The 23826-nt window shown below is 40.3% G+C and overlaps 2 protein-coding genes across 2 annotated transcripts in view; one reads left to right on the top strand and one right to left on the bottom strand.

The window, feature by feature from the left end:
- The window catches only part of LOC144077252 (transcription elongation factor A protein 2-like), a 46230-nt gene extending 26755 nt beyond the window's left edge, over positions 1-19475 (bottom strand). The window contains exons 1-3 of the mRNA XM_077604854.1: positions 19345-19475; positions 7992-8113; positions 5545-5658 (exon numbers count right to left, since the gene is read on the bottom strand). The gene's annotated coding sequence lies outside the window, so the exon portion shown is untranslated. The remainder of the gene's footprint in view (positions 1-5544; positions 5659-7991; positions 8114-19344) is intronic.
- Positions 11182-19818, top strand: sox18 (SRY-box transcription factor 18). The gene is made up of 2 exons (XM_077604820.1): positions 11182-11557; positions 14722-19818. The coding sequence occupies exons 1-2, from the start codon at positions 11182-11184 to the stop codon at positions 15894-15896; spliced, it is 1551 nt and encodes a 516-aa protein (XP_077460946.1). The 3' UTR covers positions 15897-19818.
- Positions 19819-23826: the final 4008 nt, after the last annotated feature.

Below are 23826 nucleotides of genomic sequence, written 5' to 3'. Positions count from 1 at the left end.
GCGATGAACGTCAATGGCGTACGGGCAAACATTGCCCAAAAATGGGGTAAAATCCAGCCAAAAACAGCATTTATTGATTAAATACAAATACTGGAGCTTTTTAGACATCAGAACCGGGCCCGGAGTATCATTTCCCTGGTAAAAAGTCAGCGATGAACGTCGATACGTCCATACGTGAAATGACAAAAAATGCACTAAAATTAAGTAAAATCCACTTCCTAGCATCATTTATTGATTGAATACAAATACTGGAGCTTTTGAGACATTACAACCAGGCCAGGGGGGTGATTTTTCCCAGGAAAAGACAGCGATAGACGTCAATGGTGAAATGCCAAAAATTAAACTGGGGTAAAATCCACTTCCTAGCAGCATTTTGTGATTAAATACAAAAACTGGAGCTTAAATACAAACACTGGAGCTTTTCAGATATCAGAACTTGGCCCACAATTGAAATATTATTTAGGAATATAGCCATATTTTACTCACCAAAAATCCTTTTTACACAATATCCATCCTCCTTTCTTTCTTCCTTCTTTCCTATCGCCATCGAAGCTAATGATGAAAGTCGAGCCTCTCCTGTCATATTTCCGGCATAGTCCGTTTTGAAAATAGCATTAAATCAACACAACAATATACTATTTGCTTGTGGAGCTAAGTTAGCACGCTGAAAGTGCCCCACACACCATTTTCCCGGCTGTAACAGGCTTGCTAGCTTTGGAGTTGACCGCCTTTCTTAATGATTTCCATTTTTTTCTGGAAAAGTCAGTCTGAAAATAGCTTTGTGAGCAAACAGAATCTATTTGTTTTTGCTTCTGTCGGCCATAGTGGGTGGAGTTTTTGATCTCGGCTGCCTCGGGTACTGCTTTGGCCCGCCTACTAGCCAATCAGTTTGTGAAAGCAATGACATGTCCCAGCCAGCAAAATGCTAACACCTATGAAAAATCATTGTGGGGTTGCCAACTCGAAATCTGATTGGTTAAAAGCAACAGTCTAGTTTAATGCAGCAGAGCCCGCAAGAACTGATTGTGAAGGCTTTGAGGCAGATCTTATCTTGCAACAAATAATGGGTGAAATGTGATTGGTTAAATGCTTCAATATGAAAACACACATCTGGAAGCAGTGCAACCAGGGGGAAAAACAATGAAAGGAAGCTAACAGACCATTTGGAATAATAAGTATTGATGGAAAAAATATAATATGATTCAGGACAGCAGAGAAGGCCTTGAAGGCCCTGACTGCCCGCCACTGATATATATATATATATATATATATATATATATATATATATATATATATATATATATATATATATATATACGTATATATATATATATATATTTGACCAGTTTAAATGACTAGCGTTCATATTTGAACTTTGAGCTTCTCTCATAAAGCATTAAAGTATGACGTGCAAGAAATGTTTTGGTTGTTGCTTCAGGTTGATATTTATCATCCATTCATTTTCAACACCACAAATCCTCGTCAGGGTCGTGAAGTGATAGAGCCTATCCCAGCTGACCTCAGGCAAAAGGTGGTCTATACCAGGGGTAGGGAACCTATGGCTCGGGAGCCATATGTGGCTCTTTCCATGGGTGCATATGGCTCTTCACTAACCTGTTAGGTAAAATATGAAAATCAATGGTGAGGGAGCTGAGTCCCGAACATACTAATAGGAGCATCTTTGTGGCGTTGACACTACCTCTACCACCACTTTAATCATAATTTTGTTTTTTATTACACTTCTGCATGCATGATATCATTGATACTGATTTATTAGCAACGTCATAAAAATGTTGTCAAAAGAATTCCGAGACTTTTTATACTTAAAAGTGGTGAAAGGACAAAAAGATCACTCATTTTCATGTAATTTTACTCATCAATTCTGAGAATGGCTCTCAAGAAATAACATTAGAAAATATGAATTGTTTATGGCTCTCTCCGTCAAAAAGGTTCCCGACCCCTGGTCTATACCATAAACTGGTCACCAGTCAGTCGTAGGCCGCACAGAGTGACAATCATTCCAACTCGCAGTCAGACCGTGTACAAGTGGAAATTGATCCCACGCTGCCTGAACTGAAGTCAGACGAATGAACAACTACACCACCAGTTTCAGATTGACATCAAGATTAATTTCCTTGGGCACAGTTACTGGTGTCCACTACACACAACCACCACTGTTTAAGTGTTTCTCAGCCTGATGGCATTGACGTGAAGAATCACTCCATTTCATTCAGCAGTTCCCAGCGGCGGGCCACAAAAGAAAAAAATAGACTTGACTGGCACACCACAAAGAGAGAAAAAAACATTTCACCTCCCAGCCTGCTTCTGTCATGGCACTGAACAATCCAAAGTCTCCCACCCCCTCCTCCTCATTACTCTCATCCCACTTTCTCCTCTCTTTCGGAAACGCTTGCTCGATGGGCCACAGATATTTGCGTGGCGGCGGAAACCATGAGAAATGGAGGGAGTTTACAGAAAGTCTAGTCGAGAGCAGAAAGTTGGTGAAATAAACGATAAGTGGGCATGTTCAGACTAAACAAGCAGCAGTTTTTCTGAGAAACAAAGAGAAAATACGTGAAATTTTACACGTCCGCCACCGTCATTTTGCTGTGTACGTGAGCAACTCGATATACATGACGTTTAACTGTTTAATACAAAAGAGCCAATACGCATTTCCTCACAGAAGTTTAACAAAGATAAGACATTTATACAATGTGACATTTGCCAATACATAGAGTTGCGATGTATTAAAACACCATTTTAAAGCAGCGGTCTCCTAGCATCAGATTGCGGACTCACGAGGTGTCCGTTTCTCGTGTTCAATGCTAATTAATATCACGGTTAGCTTTGTGTTGCTCATTGCCTCAAATCTCATTTATGAAACTAAACACCAACCAGTGCAGAGCTCTAACTACAGTGGTACCTCGTCATACGACCGTTCGTCATACAAAATGCTCGTCTTACGGGGGAAATTTCGATCGAATAATTCGCCCGTGATGCGGTCAAAATTTCGTGATGCGACCAAGCCAGGTAGCCATGGCATTTTTTTTTGGCATATCTTTCGTGTATAACAATATTTACGAGCACCGGATGAGCTATTCAGACCAGGAAACGCACAACGCGCATGCGCGGTGAAAAGAGGGCTTTCTGGGTAATGAAGTATACTCGTGCTCGCAAAAGCATCCCCGGTAGCAACTCTATCATAGGCGCCGTTCGAGGGGATGCGAACACAGATGCTACAAGCTAAAAGGAGCCGCTAGCCAGCGCCCCCGAAGCTCCCATAAGCAACGGGGCGATCGCTGATAAAAGACTCTGCTCGTTGGCTGCTCATAAGAACATCGGGGGCACTGGCTCGCTACAGCATCCCCGGTAGCAACTCTATCATAGGCGCCGTTCGAGGGGATGCGAACACAGATGCTACAAGCTAAAAGGGAGCCGCTACCCAGCGCCCCCGAAGCTCCCATGAGCAGCGGGGCGATCGCTGATAAGACTGCTGCTCGTTGGCAAGTGGTCGTGCGTTCTCCGATTGTGAGGACATTTGTGTGCATCATTTTCGGAATATTTTGAAGGGAACAGTACGACAGCAAACAGCCAATGCATAGCGAACGTGAGGGTGGAGTGTTTGTTCTGTTTACGAGTGCGTCGTGTGGAAAACAAACCGAAGCCCCCCGCCCCTTTTGTGCGTCTCTCTCTCCCCTCGGCGAAATCCGCCCAATTTTAGTTAGATTAAACACTTTATTTCTATTAAACCACTCGTTATTTATTACTTTGTCAATATATGGCGAATTATAAGAAATAAAACATTTTTTTCAATCCAATATCCTGTTTTTGGTGTTTTTTTCAGAGAGTTGGAATGAATTAATTTGTTTCCCATTCATTTCAATGGGAAACTTTACCTCGAGTTACAAGTATCTTGTCATACGAGCTCAGTCCCGGAACGGATTAAGCTCGTATCTCGAGGTACCACTGTATATCCTAGTGCTCAACAGGAGTTCTGTAAATATTTGATTAGCACATCCACACTGCAAACATAAGCGTTTGCCAACCATGCAATGGAAATGTAAGAAAACAAAATTACCTGGGGGATGGATTCATTACAACATTAATGTCACATTGGACAAATGACCAATATTGAACACTCAAATCCCAAGGACTCGTTTAGGTGTTATGTAATATGTGACTTGTATAGATACATTTTGGCAAACAATGATTTAAAGAAAAAATCTTCTTAAAATAGACCCACTACATTTAGGCACAATACATTGACAATGCCTGGCTTCTTTGTATGACATGAGCAATTGAGACAATTCAAATTAAATAACATAAACAACAATAACCTGTAAATTCCAAAATGGCGCCGTTCACGCGGGAGCCAGTGGCAGTAGCTCTGTACACTCTTATGGTTTTCGTGTTTTACAGCCCTTCTATCTTTTTTTAATTGCTTTTGCTTTGTTGTTCTGCGGCCTTTGCGACTGTACTGTCTAACTTATAACTATGCCTTTTCTTGCTACTGTCACAATGAAATTTCCCGAATACGGGATGAATAAAGTTATCCAATCCAATCCAATAACATTAAGATTAAAAGTAAAAAGTAAATGACAAATTGGAAAATAACCCGAAATCTAGGGTATAAGTGAGTAACTGATTTTCTATTTGACAACAAAAATTATTGAATATCAGAAGGAGAATTGGAGGCGGCTCGATGAACAAGAGATTAGCACGATAGCCTCACAGTTCTGAGACCAACGTTTGAATCCCTGCTTCCTGTGTGGAGTTTGCATGTTTACCTGCGTAGATATTCTCCGGGTACTTTGGTTGCCTCTCACATCCCAAAAACATGCATGGTAGGCTGATTGGACACTCTAAAATTGTCCCTAGGTATGGGTGTGAGTGTGCATGGTTGTCCGTCTCCTTGTGCCTTGCGATCGGCTGGCCACCGATTCAGGGTGTCCCCCGCCTCTGGCCCGGAGTCAGCTGGGAAAGTCTCCAGCACCCCCCCCCGACCCCCCCCCCCCCCCCCCCCCAACCCCAATGAGGATAAAGCGGTTCAGAAAATGAGATGAGATAAGCAGAACTGAAAATAAATGAATGAAAGCATGTGAATGGTGCGTACAACAAACCACATGTAAAACAGGCAACAGTCGCTCCAAAATGGCAGTATTTCATGATGAAATTCGAATTTCTTCCAATTCCACTTGCTTTATTTTTTATTTATTTTCATTACAGAGCGGTTAACTTGGTTTTTCACTTCTATGGCAAAGTAGGAGGTTCAACTGAAGAACAATGTGCATGTGTCAGTGGATGATAGTGTTAGGGGATTCCCGTTGCGACCTGTGTGTGCATGAGTAGGGGTGTGTATTTGTATGTGTGGGTCCATCCATCATCACACACACTTCCCTCTCTCAGTGCATTCAAAAATAGAAGTGTGTGTGAACATGACCTCTCCCACACATAAACGCGTTCACACTCACACAAGTAAACACGCCTGTGCTTGGCAATGCCATTGTGTCCCTCCTGTGTATGTGTGTGCGTGTGTTGTATTACCACATGTCGGCTTTTTGTTTCGTCCTCCCTCCTTGATTCTGTCTTCTCCCTCGCCAGCGAGTCTACAGTCCTTGCCAAATTTCCTCGATTGAAAGGTGTGGTTGCATCTTACACCTACATGCACGCACATACACAAACATTTTTTGTGTCGTTCCAAGAAGTGATAAAATTTGTTTTCTCCTAATATAAGAAACAGACCATGTTTGGATCACGGCATTTGTTGTGGGCAACAGGTATGTATTTGTTATGGTTTCTTGCGATTACTATTATGATTGTAACTTTATAAATGCCTTATCCCAATATAATCCTGAAAAAAAAAACAATCATAGACAACTAATATTGAACATGGCTTCATCTATTTTTCATTGTTTTTAAAGGTTTGATAATAATTCTTACAAAATTTCAAAGTTGCCAAAACTAAAGCCAATTAAAATTTTGGTACAATAGACATGATGTTCCATGATTAAATTTTTTGGACCACATAAAATGAATATTCATGCCAGATCATCTAATCTATTGGCCTTGTGTTCAATACAAAAAATACTTTACTGTTAGTTGAAAAGTTCTGTTTATGTTTTCGGGATATGAGAGTGTGGATTTATAGGGAAAAGACTAAAAAATGGCTATATGAAATATTAAGCAGGACAGAGAGTTCACGCAAAGATGTCTTTTCTTCACTCTGACACACACACAGGACACTGGCAGCAAGGAGGGGTACTTCCTGGTGGTCAAGCAGGAGGCTACTAGACGCCATCGTAGCACCCCCTGGAGCCGTGTGTGTAAGCGTGTGCGTGCGTACATGCCTGCTTGTGCCATTTCATTGTGGTGAAGGGTTGGGGAATGTCCATGACAAGTATACAAACATATCCTGTCATATTCAACTTGAGTGGTCCACCACGCGACAACAATCTACTTTACTTCTTGAGAGGCAAGTAGCAATAACTGTGAGGAGCAGACAGTTGTAGGCCACACATAGAGACAGACAACCATTCACATCTCCAACGAGTGGGAATCAAACCCATGCAGCCTGCACCGAAGTCAGGCGTAAGAACCACTGTATCCAACTACTGTGCCCAATAAATATTCATTTAGGTGTGGTTGTGCCGTCTGTTCTTTGTTTTTATTTCTTTCCTCCTCTAAACTCAGTTTTGTGCAGTGGCATTTCCTAAATAAGCGGGAAAAAATGGGTGGTAATGGAAATAAATAATTTATTATCATTATTCATTGTACATCTCATCTCATTTTCTGAACCCCGTTATCCTCATTGAGGTTGCGGGGGGTGCTGGAGCCTATCCCAGCTGACTCTGGGCCCTTTATCAGTGGCCAGCCAATCGCAGGGCACAAGGAGACGGACAACACTGCACACTCACTCCCACACCTAGGGGAAATTTAGAGTGTCCAATCAGCCTACCATGCATGTTTTTGGAATGTGGGAGGAAACCGAAGTACCTGGAGGAAATCCACGCAAAACCGGGGAGAACATGCAAACTCTACACAGGTGGACATGATCTGGATTTGAACCCAGGACCCCAGAGCTGTGAGGCCAACCCCCTAACCCCCAGAGAGATGAGACATAGAATTACAGGTGGCCCGCCGGATGAATGGTTAGGGTGTCGGCGTCACAGTTCTGCGGTCGAGGGTTTGATCCCAGCTCGGTCCTCCTGTGTGGTGTTGGCATGGGTTTTCTCCAGGTTCTCCCATTTCCTCCCACATCCCAACAACACAAAGGGTTGGCTGCTTGAACACTCTGCGACCCTTGTGAGGATGAGTGGTTCAGAAAATGAATGAATGAATGAATGAATATAGAATTACATTTTCGGTATTTGAGGAATTTGTGTCCCACTGCTTACTATCACTGTTCTGCAAATTATGTACGTGAGAGCAGTATCATGTGAAGGCCCAAAGGTAAGCAGGGCTGCATCATTGGCTCATATTCACCCTAGTTTGCGATGGGGTGTATTTTTAGAGATTCTAATTTGGCTAAAATATGACACATCTGAGCTTTCAAGTAATCTGTGGTGCATTCATTTCATAAAATATCAAATTACATTTGAACAAATCGAAAGTTGACCTGCGTCCTGGTTGGATTGTGTAAAACATTTCTGAACCTTAACCACTAACCCACGTATGTCATAAGTTGAGAATGAAAGTACAAATGATGTCCAACTAACTAAAAGCAACTGAGGGGAAGAAATAGTGGAATAAATAGTCCCAAAATATCAGTTTTATTTTTTCAATAATGTTCATAATCTTTGCTAAAAAAGTGAAACTGACTCCTCTGTCCTGGCCCGGTTTAAAAATTTATATGTCCAAAATATTTGACACATCTGACGATTCATGTCCTGGTGACCTGAATCCGGGTGGCTTTCATTTAATCTATTTGGCCACGGAAGACTCACGTCTAAAATTTCGTCTTGTTTATGGTTGCAGAACAGGTGGTTTGATACCTTTATCTCTTTGGATTTGTAACAGTGAAGCCTTCCTTGGCCTCCACTGTTGGTCTGCCACACACTTGGCCCCCAATGAATTCTGAGGAACCTTTGTCACAGCGGGAGTGTCGCCAGGGACCCTGAAATGGAGACATTGTGCATTTTTACTTACAGGCATTGTAAATAGACTTATGAGAAGCTGTCATCATCGGTGCATTACAACAAGTGATAATGCCATCTACAGATGGCAACAAGCTATTCTTGTTATACTCAAGCTTTCAACACTAATCACCGTAGTCAGAACACACACTGTGTCAGCTCGTGCAAGTATATATGAAGGATTGTCATACACAATCCATTACAGGGGCAAAGTCTGAATTGTTTGGATTTAATAAAACAAGAAATTAAATCTGCTCTGGGGCCGAGGTACCATAAAAAATTATTGATTAGTGAGTGTGCTTTTACAGTATTGTTGCCCTAGGATTTAATCTGAGCTATGACCTTTCTATGCCGTTTCCATTTCTCCCTATACGTGTCTATATTTTCTGTAAGTAACGTAGCTTCCTTCCACATTCCAGACATAGAATACACTTAAGAATTTAAATTTGTGAACGTGTGTGTGCATTGTTGTCTGGCATGGGTCCACACTGCAGGGTATGATTTTTGTTGTTGTTGTTGTTGATTCGTTCATGTGCACCCTAACGCGTCTCAGTGTTAGGAAAGTAAATATACGGCCCCTCTGAGCAGGTCTTTTTTTCAGCTATTGCGGCAATTTTTAGAATATATTTTGCTACCGGAGCCAGCATTTTCTTAACCTGATATTTCAATATGATCTGAAGAAGGAACAGGTATTTTCTGCACCTTTGTACACCATTGCTTGCTGGCGTATTGTTTGTTTTGGTGAGCGGTGATGATATTTTCCACCTGTTCATGTGCTTACAGATCACGTTCATACTCCAGAAGTATCGGATACATATCCGATTTATATCCATCCATTTATGTAAATATACATCCAAAAATAGGATTGGTACTCTTTAAACTGCTTGAACAAAAATCAGTATGTCGCATATGGGAAAAGAAATCATATTTGACCTGCTTTATGTAATTTTAGGCTATGTTCCCACGACCGGTGTGTGTGATATCCAATTTGGATTTTTTTTGTTTTTTATAAAACAGTGGTGATGTATTTCACTTATGTACACCAACGACCAACTTTAACAGAGTACAGTGATATACAATACACTGACTAGAAACGTTATCTTTAAAAACAACCCACTTCTGGAGTCATTCTCAGAGATGGGGCTCTTCAGTTGGTAAGCGTCCTCCCACCAGCTCACCACCTGAGCGAGGGGCCATTCATATAAGGTACCGACAAACTGATTTTTTTTAAATCAATAAAATCCATGGGGGCAGACATTTTATTAAAGGCAGTACTATTTTAGCCAATTAACTGTCGAGTATCCCAAATTGCCAATCCTTCCTAGTTATGTTATGTTAATACCTACAAACCCATGCACCTTGTGCACAGCAAAAAACAAAACAAAAAGATTTGCACACTTAAATACTTTGGGGAACCATCTATCACATAAAGATTATTAATATTTGTTTTTGTTGTTGTCTTCCACTTTAAAATGCTGCTTTAGATATCTGACCGTGGATAAAATAAATAAATAAATGATGATAAAAATTCTAACCACACACTTCAGAAAAGAAACACTTTGCTTTGAATTCCATTACTAAAGAACTTTTAATACCAGAAAATGCATTGAAGGCTTAAGTACAAGCAAATATCAGACACTTTAAGGCATTTTCTCAAATAATACTATACACAAGGTAATTTTAAACCTTAACTCTATTTTACACTGCAGTAACTTTTTGGCTGTGGTTGACGTCAAATCTGTTTTGAATCTGATCACTACCAGTCTTTCCCAATCAAAACAGATTGGACATCAATTGCCATCAATGAGTATTTTTAATCTAAATTTTGTTAACCACTACAACACATACTTTGTGAGTACCAAAAAATGTTGCTATCATAAAATCTTCATTAACTCATTCACTGCTAGTTCACAAGAGTATTTGTTGTGGTACTTGAAGAAAATGTGTTAGCTTTGAGTGAACAACCTTCATTTATTCCACCTATTGCCGTCAATGGCTGCCAATTAGTTAATACAAGGGAAAACTTTTTAAACAGCATCTGCCCCATGTGGCTGCTATCACACTTGGGAACATATGGCATAACTTGTACTCTTTGCGATGCTAAAATGAATAAAAATTAAAATTTACAGTTGGTACAAGCAGAAAACAGTAAGCACTGATAAAAGTTTCACATTGGGAATGCTTGATGTTCTAGCTTTTATTTTTTAAATACAATTTTTCAATGCCGTAAGTATTGGTGGATTTTTTAAATAGTTTAAATGGTATTAGACAGGTTGCACAGTACATCCGTGTGTTCGTATACATGTGTGTGTGTGTACATTTACATGTGTCTTAAATGTGTGTATTGAAGTGCGTGAGAGAATTCTTGGTTGGGCAGAAACAATGGAACCTCTCTGATTACATCTCCACTCTACAACGGGCAATGTGTGTGTGCGTGTGTAAGGGATGGAGAAAAGCAGGGCGTGGGGCAGTGGGGTGCTTGGAAGAGAGGAGGTACTGGTGGTCCTAAAAACTTTGCCTCCCCCTCTTTCCTCCTCTGTGACCGCCGCCGTTTCCTCGCACACACACACACACACATCTCCTCCCAAAACAGTTGACTGGAATCTCATTGGTTAATTTCACATCTGTGAGTGCGTGTCATTGGACTTGGGAGTGCATGTGTGTCTGCGTATCTCTGTATATATATATAAATATGCGTGGGTCAGCGAACTCCAGCCACAAGTTCTTAAAGTTCCTAGCGGGAAGGACAAACGCAAGCCACTGAGTCAGACGGATGACGACCAGCGAACCAAAAGAAAGGAAGCGAAGAAAAGCAGAGACTTTGTGGAATATCTTCTGAGGAATATTTTGTTTTTTTCCCATTGTCACGCCCCGATCGGATCTCCATGTTTGTACTCGGGATTTGTGGTCCAAATCCATCACAGTCTTGCCTTCATTTGAAAGAACTTGTGTTCATCTTCAAAACTTTTCAATCCAACAAACTAAGAGAGACGTTTGCAGAATTCCACTTGGACTAAGATCAGGAGCCAAGACTAAGGCCAATTCTGGAATGAATTTAACTGAACCCAGTTTGTCCCAGGGGGCTCTGCTTCATGCTGCCCAGGTGCCACTTGTGAGCACGCCGTGGGCCTCGAGGACCCCAAGTCCTGCTTCTGATCTTGAAATGGGTTTCGAGCAGAAGTTATCACGAGACTGCAGCTCGCCTAGTGATAATGGCACCAGAAGAGCAATGCCTAGGTGCCTTCCCACAGAAGGTGGCCAGTGTCCTGATCAGGTGGGATGCCCCGGTAATGGAAAAGGTTTGGGGGGCGAGCAGAGGATCCGAAGGCCCATGAATGCCTTCATGGTGTGGGCCAAAGATGAGAGGAAACGACTCGCCTTGCAAAACCCAGACCTTCACAATGCCGTGCTCAGTAAGATGCTTGGTAAGAATACTCTCACCCTTGTAATGTTTCAATTAAATGAGTGCTGGGCAGTTAATAGTTTTTTATGAAATAATTATTTTAATGCAAAAGATTGCAGAAATAATTTTTTGGCGTTTTTTTTTTTCTTCAAACAGTTATTCAATGATTTAACAAATTGGAAAAGGAGGTATAGCAGTTATTTTGGCGTGGTAAAATTGCAAACGCAAGGATCTCTTGGTCCTAGTATTTCTATTAAATTTCATTTAGTAAAAAGTGCATTTAAGAATTATTATAAAAAACATCAAAAGGGACAGTATACCTGCATGCATGAAAAATGCCAATACTGTAGATACAAAGCACGAAAAGCAACACCAAAAACAAATCTTTAAAACTACACACACGGATGTACATTTACAGTTGTGTTCGAATTATTTAGTATAGTGTTGTAATCTGACATTCATTCCTAATCAAATTAAATAAACACTTGTATAATTGATGATAGAATTTGTAATATTACAATTAAGTCCTTATTTGATGCGTCTCAGAGAGTTGCTACCAGCATATTTGAACAAATCTGTATATTATACGTATTGTACAGATGGTGCATAGGATTCATTATCAAAAAAGTGCATTTTCACTTTACTCGTGTTTTCTAATTCTATTATATATATATATATATATATATATATATATATATATATATATATATATATATATATATTCCAATAAATCTATGCAATTGTTTAAAAAAAAGGTTATGTAAGACCACATGGGCAATTCTGCTATTACTACAGTCTATTTGCTGGATAGAATAACAGAGGAAAATAATATTCTAAAAATACAGTTTTATTAGGAATGTAATGTAATAATATTGCTATCATATGTGTATTACATTGTATCATAAAAACACATACAGACAGCATGGAAGGTACAGTATATAGTACATATATGAAATGGGGGGATGTGACAAAAATGTATACACATAATCAATCATCTATCATTATAAATATTTTTTGGGAAGGTTCTCCATATCGCAATAAGTCTAACACGCTGCAGTAGAGCCTCAATTAACTTTGTGCAGCATCTATGTGCTCATTATGTCATAAATGTCAGAGTTTAGTTAAGGGCTTGATCCAAAGTGACCGCGAAACTGCCGCAAATTGGAACTCCCCTGGCATCAGGATGACTTATGAAATATGATGCACTGTTGGGTCTCACTTTTGTGATATAATGCCATTTTCGAGACGAAATGTTTTTTTTTTGTTTTTAACCCTTTATTGAACTCATTGCCATCCAATTTATTTTGACTGGGAAAGGTGTGTAGGGATAATTTGTCGCTTGCTTCTAATTCCGATACAAAAATACTTTTATTACCTAAAAATTAGTTTTCAAACTTAAAAGTACAAGCAAATATCAGACACATTTAGACATTTATTCAACTAATTCTTCTCACAAGGTGACTCAAAATTCTAACATCGTTGTATTCATTCATTTTCTGAGACGCGTATCCTCACTAAGGTCGCGGGGGTGCTGGAGCCTATCCCAACTAACTGTCCAACTGTGGGCACAAGGCAGGGACATCCTGAATTGGTGGCCAACAAATTGCAGGGCACAATAGGACGGACAAACATTGACACTCACACTCATACTCATACCTAGAGGCAATTTAGAGTGTTCAACCAGCCAACCCTACATGATCTGCATGGAAGGAAGCCAGAGTACCAAACCAGAGTATCATTTACAAAACTGACGCAAGCCCGGGGAGAACATGCAAACTCCCCACAGTACGGACCAACCTGGAATCAAGCCCACAACACCAGAACGGTGTTATATATTATATATTTGATGTGGCGCCAATAGACATCCAATGTGTGTATGTGATGTCGGCGATCTCCATTTTTATTTTGAATTTGCCCCCAAAAATTTTTTGCCTTACAATAAGTTAAGGTTAAAATATCAATGAATGATAACGCGAGTTAAAGCTTGCAACACTGTATTCGTTGTTTATTTGAAAAAACAAAACAAAAAAATTAACTAATTCTGGATTTTTCTCATATGGTCCTGGGTTCAAATCCAGTTCGGTTCTCCTGTGTTGAATTTGCATGTTCTCTCTGGGCCTGCGTGGGTTTTCTCTGGGTACTCCAGTTTCCTCCCACATTCCAAAAACATGCATGGTTGGCTGGTTGGACACTCTAAATTGCCCCTAGTTTTGAGTGTAAATGGTTGTACGTCTCTTCGTGCCCTCCAAATGGCTGACTCTCTGCCTGCCCTATGGTTAAGGAGTAGTCTGCCTTTCGCTCAGAGTCCGCTGGGGTAGGCTCCAGCAACCCCTGTAACCCCAGCGAAGATGTGCGGTTCAGATGATTAATGAATGAATAAATGTTGCCTTTGATAATGTGTGCAGCCAAATGTTATCATGAACACAACAAAGAATGACAATAAAAGCCATTCTGTTCTGCTGTAAAAACTTAAAATGAAATTTAAGAATAGGGAATCCAATATACTTTATGGGATTAATGTTTCATCCTTATGACTATTTTTACACTCCCTTTATGTAAAGGGAGCATAAACATACAATCAATGCCCCATCTTTTTGTGAATACTGCAAAAAATCTTTTCACACAACAATATGCTTTATTTGAATTTATTTCATAAGATAAAATCAACCAAAACAAAAAATCTGAAACATCATGTGAATGAACCCAACAAGATCATTTCATGAAGTTTGAATTTTAGATATTGTTCTCACATGGGGAGTGGTGCAACATGGCAGAATATTCACGCACAGTTTAGCTATCTTAGGCGTTAAGATATTTAATAAAAATTGTGAACTAACTTGTTAGTGCCCTGTGAGTCCGTGATGGTGTTAGAGCGGGTCTCTGAGCATTGCAAAGAGGAAATCATATGAAATATAGCTTGATGGCAAGAGGGCGGATGAGCAGGTCAACAAAAACAGCTGATTTTGCCAAAGGGATCACAGTTCAATCAGCACTCCCTACTGAGATCCACAGTTTTCTACCCTGCTTCACATTTCTCTTTGCCAGAGTGCATTTTCACAACAGCCAAACCACCATCTTTCCCAAAACTTTAAACAGTGTTCTTTTATTTCAACTTAACCAAATACTTGTCACTTTGCATATCAATCACACCACCGCTTTTAACCCTGTTCTTTCCATGTGCATTAGGTCAGGCGTGGAAGGCGTTAAATTCAACAGAAAAGCGTCCTTTTGTTGAGGAAGCAGAGCGCCTGCGCCTTCAGCACCTTCAAGATCACCCAAACTACAAGTACCGCCCTCGCCGCAAAAAGACCACAAAGAAACTCAAGCGCGTGGAGCCTGGGCTTTTGCTTCACAGTCTAGCCCAAAGCCATGGCCTGTGTCCTGCCATCGTCCCACTGAGTGGAGAAAACGGCCCTGTAAACGTTCCTTATGGACATGCACCTCACCACCACCACTCCCACAACTTGCTGCCTTCTCTGGGCCACTTTAGAGACCTCCAGGCACCGGCACACCACGATCTGGAAAGCTACGGCCTGCCCACGCCTGAGATGTCTCCTCTGGATGTTCTGGAAAATGGCCATGGGGAATCAGTTTTCTTTCCCCAGCATGCACAGGAAGATGCAGGAATAGGCGGCTGGAACTCCTATCACCACCCTCACCACCATAACCCACATTACAGCCATCCCTATGGAAACCACCACAACCCTATGCATAGTGTCCCTCAGAGCCAAAGTCCTGGAGTGAACATTTTGGGTGCAGGGCGGAATCCGAGAATGGCTCCGGTTGAATCGAACATAGCTTCGAGCAGTTCTCGGGTGAATACAGCACACACAGCAGGCCGCCATATCGCCTTGAGGAGTCCTATGAAATGCCCCCCAATGCCACATGACTCAGTGTCCTATCCCCAGTCCTCAATCAGCCTGCATGAGACAGTCAAACCCCACCAAGGCTCCCTTAAGGTCAGCTACTATGGTCAAATGTACAGCAATGCAGCCCCCAACTTCACTACAACTCACCTGGGCCAACTTTCGCCTCCCCCTGAGACCTCGTCCAGTTCTTGCTCATCCTTCATCCCCCATGTGCATATAGCAGAACCATCCAATTCGGACTCAGTGGGTCATTTGGGGTCTTCTACCGCTGAATTCTGGTCTGAGGTGGACAGGCATGAAATGGACCAGTATGTTAATACCACAAGAAACCGAGAAGAGGTCTACGGACAAGGTGGGGTCGGGTCCAAAGTCCTGGTCTGGCGTGGTAACGCTGATAGAGATGGAAGCAGTGAAGAAGGAGTCAGTCCTCTTATATCTGCGCTTTCTGATGCTAGCAGTGCTGTCTATTATAGTGCCTGTATCACTGGTTAACACCTGAATTTTTGGATGGATCTGAGAATGGTTTGTGTTTATTAGAACTGTTTTGGATTTCATCTGAATTGTTGTTGAATTCACATGTGGCTTCAAGTTGTGATTTGATCACGATTACACACTTGCGCAAAGTTAATAGCAATTTGTGGAGGAACAGAGAAGTAACTTGAAATCGAATAACAATTTAATGAAAATTGCTCAACCAAAATCAATCATTGCTTTGAATTTTGGTTCAACAAAGGTATTTGAAATCATAAGAAATTGAGACTGGAATTTGATAAACTGCCTGTTGACAAGTCACAAAGCCTGTCAGAATGTTTTATTTGAAGAAAAAAACCTGTCACTTTATTAAGTTTAGGGGTTTTGTTTGTTTGAAGGTTTTATTAAACAAATATATTCAGTGTTAGGAACCTTCCGTTAAATTCACAGTAGCAATAAATAGCACACTGTTCCAAACTCTCACATTTTAGGGGTTATTTGCTACAACATGCAGTCACCGTTTTATATATTTCCTGAGTAAACTGAAATTGCGAGAGCATTAAGATAGATAAAATTTTGCTATTTGTATGTAGTTGGGGGTGGTTGAACTTAACCCTTTCCAGGACAGTGTATGATGGAAAGCTATTCAACAGTTGTATTCTATTCTATATAGAAAAAAAATCCAGATTTGTTTTTTATTCTTTGTTTGTTTTGTTTTTATAAAAAGGTTAAAACAGGATAATACACAACTATAAACACCATGAACTGATTAAGAGCATTGCATTATTCTAAAGTGGGTTTCTATGACACTCATTGTTTTAAATACATATACATTTATTATTTAAGGTCTTGCAAATTCTTCCTGTGACTACTTTTACCAACACTTTTGAGTATGTGTATAATTTAAAATAATGTTTTTAAAATGTGAATGTTAAAATAAATCTTTCTGATCTGTAAATACTTAAAAATGGAAAGCATTTCTTACCTAAAATTATCTTTTTAGTCAACAAAACCATGGCCTTGTAAAGCCCAATATCAGCACTTTGAGTCTAAAAACGAAATGTAATTGTACTCTCTCAATAAGGGGTTACAAACAACAGCTAATTTTACCATGTAAAAAATAAATTGCAGGTCTTCCTTGCATGGTTCCTGAAAATCATTCATGATCCTATTTTTTATACATTTACAATCTATGCCAAAACCATGCAAGATTGGCAAGTATTTTTTTCTTTTTTAACTCAAGTGTAGATAATGTTTCGATATTTGATAAGAAAAAAAAGCAGGCCACCTGATGGTGTAATGTTTCACTCGCCTGACTTCGGTGCGGGCAGGCGTTGGCTCGATTCCCGCTGGTGGCGGTCTGATTGTGAGTGCGAATGGTTGTTTGTCTTTCTGTGTGCCCTGTGGCTGACTGGCGACCAGTCTAGGGTGTAGTCTGCCTTTTGCCCAAAGTCAGCTGGGATAGGCTCCAGCAACCCCCGCAAACCTAACGAGGATACGTGCTATGGAAGATGAATGAATAACTGAAAGAAAAGCTTATTTTTGTTTTCTTTCATCACTGAGGTTCTCCCACCCTATGTGGGTTTACTAATCAAAATATATGTATCGGTGCTGCAACTCCAAAAGTGAAAAAACTGCAATAAAGTGTTACTAATTAACTGGAAGACTTAAAACTGGAGGACATTGAACAAGGTCAAAGTGAAATACCTTTTGGTTTAGATGAATTGAAGGCCCTTATTTGATGGCCGCACGAAGGCCAAACTCAGGCGAAAAAGAGGCTAATGGGAGAACTCGATCCAACCTCCATGTGCGTGTTTCTGGGAAAGCCTCAGCCACAAAGCCGGGGCGGACCGCTGAGGTCTCCCACAAACTATTCAGATCTTTTACAAGACGGCTTTAGGTTTGCTCTTGAGCGTTATTGTGATATATTCTTTATTTCCTCTCTTGGCAAATGTGACCCTTGTGTGGATTAGGAAGTCTTTCCTTTTAATCAGTGGATGTCTCAAACATGTGTCTTGTTTATCTTTATGTAAGAAAAAAAGATAGAGCTTTAGGCTTCACTCTGTAGATCATGGAAACTGGAAATTCCAAGATCATAATCAGCTCTGGGATTATTTTTTTTCTTTTTTTTTAAGCCTGAATTGGCCACAATGTGAAAGTAGTAGAACAAAAACATGGAAGTACAGCTAATACAAGGCCAGTGATTATTACCACGTTTTCATGGTCTGTAAACCACACTGTTCACATTGGCCACTGGTGCTCATGCTAATACATAATGTAAGATCAGTAAGCAGTGTATGCAACATGATCTCCCAGCATGAGCCACATCCATTTTAATGTCTGGCTATACATCCCATAATACAAGAGAAAATGTGATGGTTAAATCATTCTTGGAAAATTGGAATATGGGCTATTTGAAACTGTAAATTTGATGATAATATCAGCTGTGTACAGTATATAGATTAGATTTCATGCGTAAGTCTGTGAAGGGGAAATTGAAGTATGAAATGTTCTCTTTGCACTGGGTTTAAAGTCTTTGCTGTATAGAATTTAAAAATGGCAATGTTCTAAGTTTTACATGGATGTACAAATAGGACGGTGTTTTTTATTCATTTCTGTTTTAAATAAAGAGTTGAGGATTTATTTGCCTTATTTGCCTCGGCCAAACTAAGCCTGTTAGCTGTGATGCTAGAAGTTAAGCTATGCGTCAGCCTGTCCTTAATGGATGACTATTCCCGAAAGTGCATTCTTAATCATTAGTTTGAAAAATGTTACATTATTTGAAACATGAATATATGAATTACTGCACATCCTTGGAATGCAAAATGAAATAAGCTTGATGTATTTATTTAGTCCAATCATGGGGTGTAAAAAATGCTTGCTGCAGCCAGTAAGATAAAAATTTGCCAACAGTTTTGGGAAAACCTGTATAATATTGCCAAGATGTAACTCAGGATGTAATGAAATCCACTGCCTATGGACTTACAGCATGTTTAGGAAACCCCCTCAAATGTTTATTTGCTTAGGTGTATGATCGACAAATGTAAAATGAATAACTTGCCGTCAAAAGGATCTTGTTGCCCTTGCACATGTTGTAGCAAATTAATTTCATTTGACTCTGACAATATTCTAAGCTAATAAGATAATGTGTTTATAATGAACATGATTCTAATTGAAGATGACCGCAGCAAATCTGCAACAAGTTCTTCTTTACTCAATGCTATAAAAGCTTCCCTTCGAGCCAGATAAGCCATTTTACTGTGGGGCGTAGAGGGAATTTTTTTTTCCCGTGCTGGGAAAAATGACAAATCAACCTTTTTTTGTAGATGTTTATATAATATGTAGTTTTGTTGCAAGCGGGATCTTGAATGTGATCGTTCCCTACATCTGTTGTGCATTATAGCTACACACAATACATTTTTCTCCATAACAGAGTCAAAGAATATCAAGTATGTTGTACAATATTTACCACACTGTTCCTTGTGGCCGAATTCATTTTCCCAACTCCTCGGAGGGTTGAAGTTCACTTGGAGAAGCAACATTATGAAAAAGTTCTTCTTCTTGTTCTTTTTCTCCTTTGCCAGCATTTTGTTCCCACTTTGATTAGCTGTGACACACAAAGAACATCAGAGGGGCATTTCTTTGGAATCATGCAATAACTCTGAGGCTTTTGGTTATAATCATGTGCAGTGGGGTTGGGGTGGTGGGACCAAAAAGACCCATAACATTTGAGGACTAATACAAAGGACATTTTCTCAAGCAGCATAGATAAATTATGATCTGTATTTTCTCCACTGATTCACAATCTGTTTGGCAAGGACGTTTTGTAGATGTAGGGTTTTTTTTTCTATTGTGTTTTCTTTCTAGGATATTTGGGTGGTCTGTATATGTTTCTGTAATATTTCATGGTGGGATTTAACAAAATAAACACTTAAAAACACAACAGCCTTGTTTCTATCAAATAAAGGTGTCAAACTCAAGGCCCAGAGACCAGACCCGAACCACTCTCCCAGTTTGTGTTGCCCGCGAAAGTAAATCATGTGCATTGAATTAGTGTATTTCGCAACAGCAATATGACAATATTTCCCCGTAGTTTTTTCCCACCATCTTTTTAAAATTAAGAATAAATAAATAACCGAAAAAATAACAATAACAGGACGAGTGGTTAGCATGTCGGCCTCACAGTTAAGTGATCGAGGGTTTGATCCCGGTTGGGTCCTCACTGTGTAGCGTTTGCACGCTCTCCCCATGCGTAGGTTTTCTCCGTGCACTCCAGTTTCTTCCCACATTCCAAAAACATGCAGGATAGGCTGGTTGAACACTCTAAATTGCCCCTAGGTGTGAGTGTGAGCGTAAATGCTTGTTCGTCTCCTTGTCTCCTGTGATTGACTGCTACTGAGTCAGGGTGTCCCCTGCCTGGTGCCCATAGTTGGCTGGGATAGGCTCCAGCACCCCCCACGACCTTTGTGAGTATACGTGGCAGGGAAATGAAATAACAATCACAATAAAAAGAAAAGTTACACATTTTCTGCACATATAGGCGTTTTTTTTTTGTCAGGAGACAAGCTTTCGCTTTCTAGTTCTCAAATGCTGAATATAAATATTCTTTCTGTTTACTTAAATAAAAGGTAATAAAAAGACGAAAAACTAGGCAAGGAAGCTGACTTTTTCTGGTGGACAAGCTTAGAAAAGTGTCTCTCTGCCGACTAGATGATGAACAGAAGCCAGGCGGGGCCAAAGACAGAAACTGGTCGTGTGTATTGTACTAAACAACAACAAGTGCACATGTATACATTCAAAATTCTGTATTGCATTATTATATAAAACCTCAAGATGGCTTTTCTCAGTGGTTAACACTCCCGGTATATATCGGCATCGAAAAAGAATGAAGACAGCCACTCGCATAATCTGGAAAAGGTATGATGTCACACCATGACCAATATTTTTAGACTTTACTAGCACATGCTCATTTCCAACTATTGTGTAAAAAAGTTTGTAATAATTAAGAATTAATTCAGGACCTCTTTAAAAATGCAATTTCTCAGTTTTTCTTTTTTTTTTTTTGTAATATAAGACAATGAATAAATATTATTAGATTTTCTTTTTGTTAAAAAAATATATACATATTATAAAAACCAATTACTGACTTAAAAAAAGAATATTCATGTGAGTTTCCTTGATTGAGATGCTCAATTTTTGGTCATTTTCCTGTTTGTTTAAACTTACATGGTACGACATCAGCGAGTCAACATTAGAATTTCTAAATCCTTTTAATTCCTGTGGAACTTTCTCAATTGATACCAGATTTCAGCCACATATCCTAGCTCATATGACTCACAGATGAGTAAACAAATTAATTCTGTTATCAGACTTATAAAAAAAGTGTTGATGAGAACAAGGGTTGCAGGGTTTGCAGGAGTCTATCCCAGCCGACTGAACACTCGCGTGGTTGCCAGTCAGCTGTAGGGCACACTGAGAGAGTGTGGAGTTTGCATATTCTCCCTAGGGCTGCGTGGGTTTTCTCTGGGTACTTCGGTTTCCTCCCACATTCCAAAGACATGCATGGTAGGCTGATTGGACACTCTAAATTGCCCTTAGGTATGGATGTGAGTGTGAATGTTTGTCTCCTTGTGCCCTGCGATTAGCTGGCCACCAATTCAGGGTGTCCCCCACCTCGGGCCCATAGTGAGCTGGGATAGGCTCCAGCACCCCTCACAACCCTAGTGAGGATAAAGCGGTTCAAAAAATGAGATGAGATGAGAATCAAAACACATTTTTGTTTTGCAGAACACCATTTTAAGATACTTGGCTCAAATACTTTTAGGGATTTGCCGTTATATCACCCCCAAATTACAAATCAGCCAACGTGAAACAAACAAACATAAACATTTTGCTTGAGCTTTCAAGATGATCTGCAGGTGCAGAGAAAAGATCACAGAGTATGAGCCACACAAGCTTGTCAAATGATAGTAAGAGCCACTTAGCAGAGCTTTCACGTCCAATCCTGTGGTGTCAGATTATGGACAGCCTCGAAGAAGCTGAGTTGCAAAACCACAAGTTCTCAGAGGAAACCACATCAAAGCACCAAGTGTCAGGGGAACTGTGGTCCTGGAGAGAAAAGATCCAAATCCTGAATCCAAAAGATTTGAGGTTTTTCACGAATACACAAATTTCATCATTCCCTTGATGTTTCATTGCAATTCCTTCAATAAACCGCATGGAATTTTTAAAGTACAAATTCACACCTTGTTCTGTTGGATGAACAACACAACCAAAGAATTCTGTCCAGCCATTGGTTCAGTTTGTTTGGCTAATTCTTTCACCTGTTATAATCCTTCCATGCATGATTCCCAGTTTAATCAGAATATACATAGAAAAAGTTGAATTCGTTTGGGGTGAAAAATACTTTTGAGTGTTACATGAGGCTGTAACTTCAGCATTCTCATTCATTCATTGTTTTTAATAACATTGGTCAGTCATTCATTCATTTTCTGTCCTGCTTATCCTCACTAGGGTTGTGGGGGTGCTGTCTCAGACAATTGTGGGCCATCCTGAATTGTCTTACAGCCAACCGTAGGGGGCACACTGAGATGAACAACCATTCACGCTATCACCCATAACTCAGGACAGTTTCAACCAGCCTACCATGCATATTGTTTGGGATGTGGGAGGAAACCGGAGTACCTGGAGAAAACCCTTGCAGGCACGGGGAGAGAGAGTGATGCTAAAATATACCTGCTATATTTCATTTTCTTCCATCCACTACGAACTGAGAAGTCAATTTAGTTTGTCCTCACTAGGAAGAAGGACAAATCAAGTGAGCTCTGGAACCGTCTTCCTAGGCGGTCTAAAAAAACTTACATGTATTTTTTATACAGTCTGTAAACATCTGGTTTAAGCTGTATAAAAATGTCACTGCTTTGACTCCATTTGAAGGACTGAGAGATATTTTTTCAATCCCCTTGGGAATCACTTTTGAGCAGCACTATTTGATTTTGCTTTTAAAATGATTTTTATCATTCACTCATGGTCTAGTGGTAAAATTGGCTAAATTAGGAGCAGGCAATGCGGCTTCAGTTCCCACTCAGCGCTGGAGTCGCAGTTGTCGCAAAATGCTCCCTGCAACTGAGGGTGCACTCGAGGTCAGATGAAATTGGTTCCACCAACAAGTGGGTATAAGTATAGAAAGTATTGATTAATTGATTGATTTGATAAGGGACAGCACAAATTAATGAACGTATTTTCAATTCAATTCAATTTTATTGGCGAAAGAAAAGCACAAAGGCTAAGGGCCATGTAAAGAAGATAAAAGAGTGTGTAACAAACACGGTGTTGTCACTGGTTCACGGCCAACATGTCATTCAGAGCTCTCTTGAACTGAGCGACCGTCGGCTTCTCGACCACACTCTGCGGAAGCCGGTTCCAAGGTCCGGCGATGCGCACCGAAAAAGCAGCCTTCCGCCGATTTAACCGGAACGTGCGAGGATACACCTTCCATGGATGACCCCTCAGACCTCGATCAGGTGCGGGCGTAAAGAAGAGATCGCGGGGCATGTTGTAGTTACCGTGGAGGATGTTGTAGGCCAGTATCAGGTCCCCTCGCAAACGCCTAGCCTCAAGGGTCGGAAGATTGAGTCGCTGGCATCTTTCCTTGTAGGACATTGTGCTGAGGCCGCGGACCATCCTCGTTGCAAGTCTCTGGACCCGCTCCAGATGCTGGATGTCCCTGGCGAGGTACGGTGATGCAGCTTGGACACCATACTCGAGAATGGGCCGTATTTATATTCATGTTATATGTAAATATGTAAGATTGTAGCCGTGGGCTAATTTCCATCTTTAGTTCCTTGTGTAGGTACAAGATAAACAATGACATACACTAGACACATACATACACACACGTAGCACAATTTTAGACAGCGTCATGATCGCAATTTTGTTCGTCTAACAGCCA

The sequence above is a fragment of the Stigmatopora argus genome, chromosome 1, assembly GCF_051989625.1.
Source record: "Stigmatopora argus isolate UIUO_Sarg chromosome 1, RoL_Sarg_1.0, whole genome shotgun sequence".
NCBI lineage: Eukaryota > Metazoa > Chordata > Actinopteri > Syngnathiformes > Syngnathidae > Stigmatopora > Stigmatopora argus.
This window is presented reverse-complemented; position numbering and strand designations above follow the sequence as displayed.

Coding starts and splice junctions, on each gene's coding strand:
- sox18 (XM_077604820.1), top strand. CDS start 11,182: ATGAATTTAACTGAACCCAGTTTGTCCCAGGGGGCTCTGCTTCATGCT. Junction 11,558..14,721: donor CGTGCTCAGTAAGATGCTTG/GTAAGAATACTC, acceptor CATGTGCATTAG/GTCAGGCGTGGAAGGCGTTA.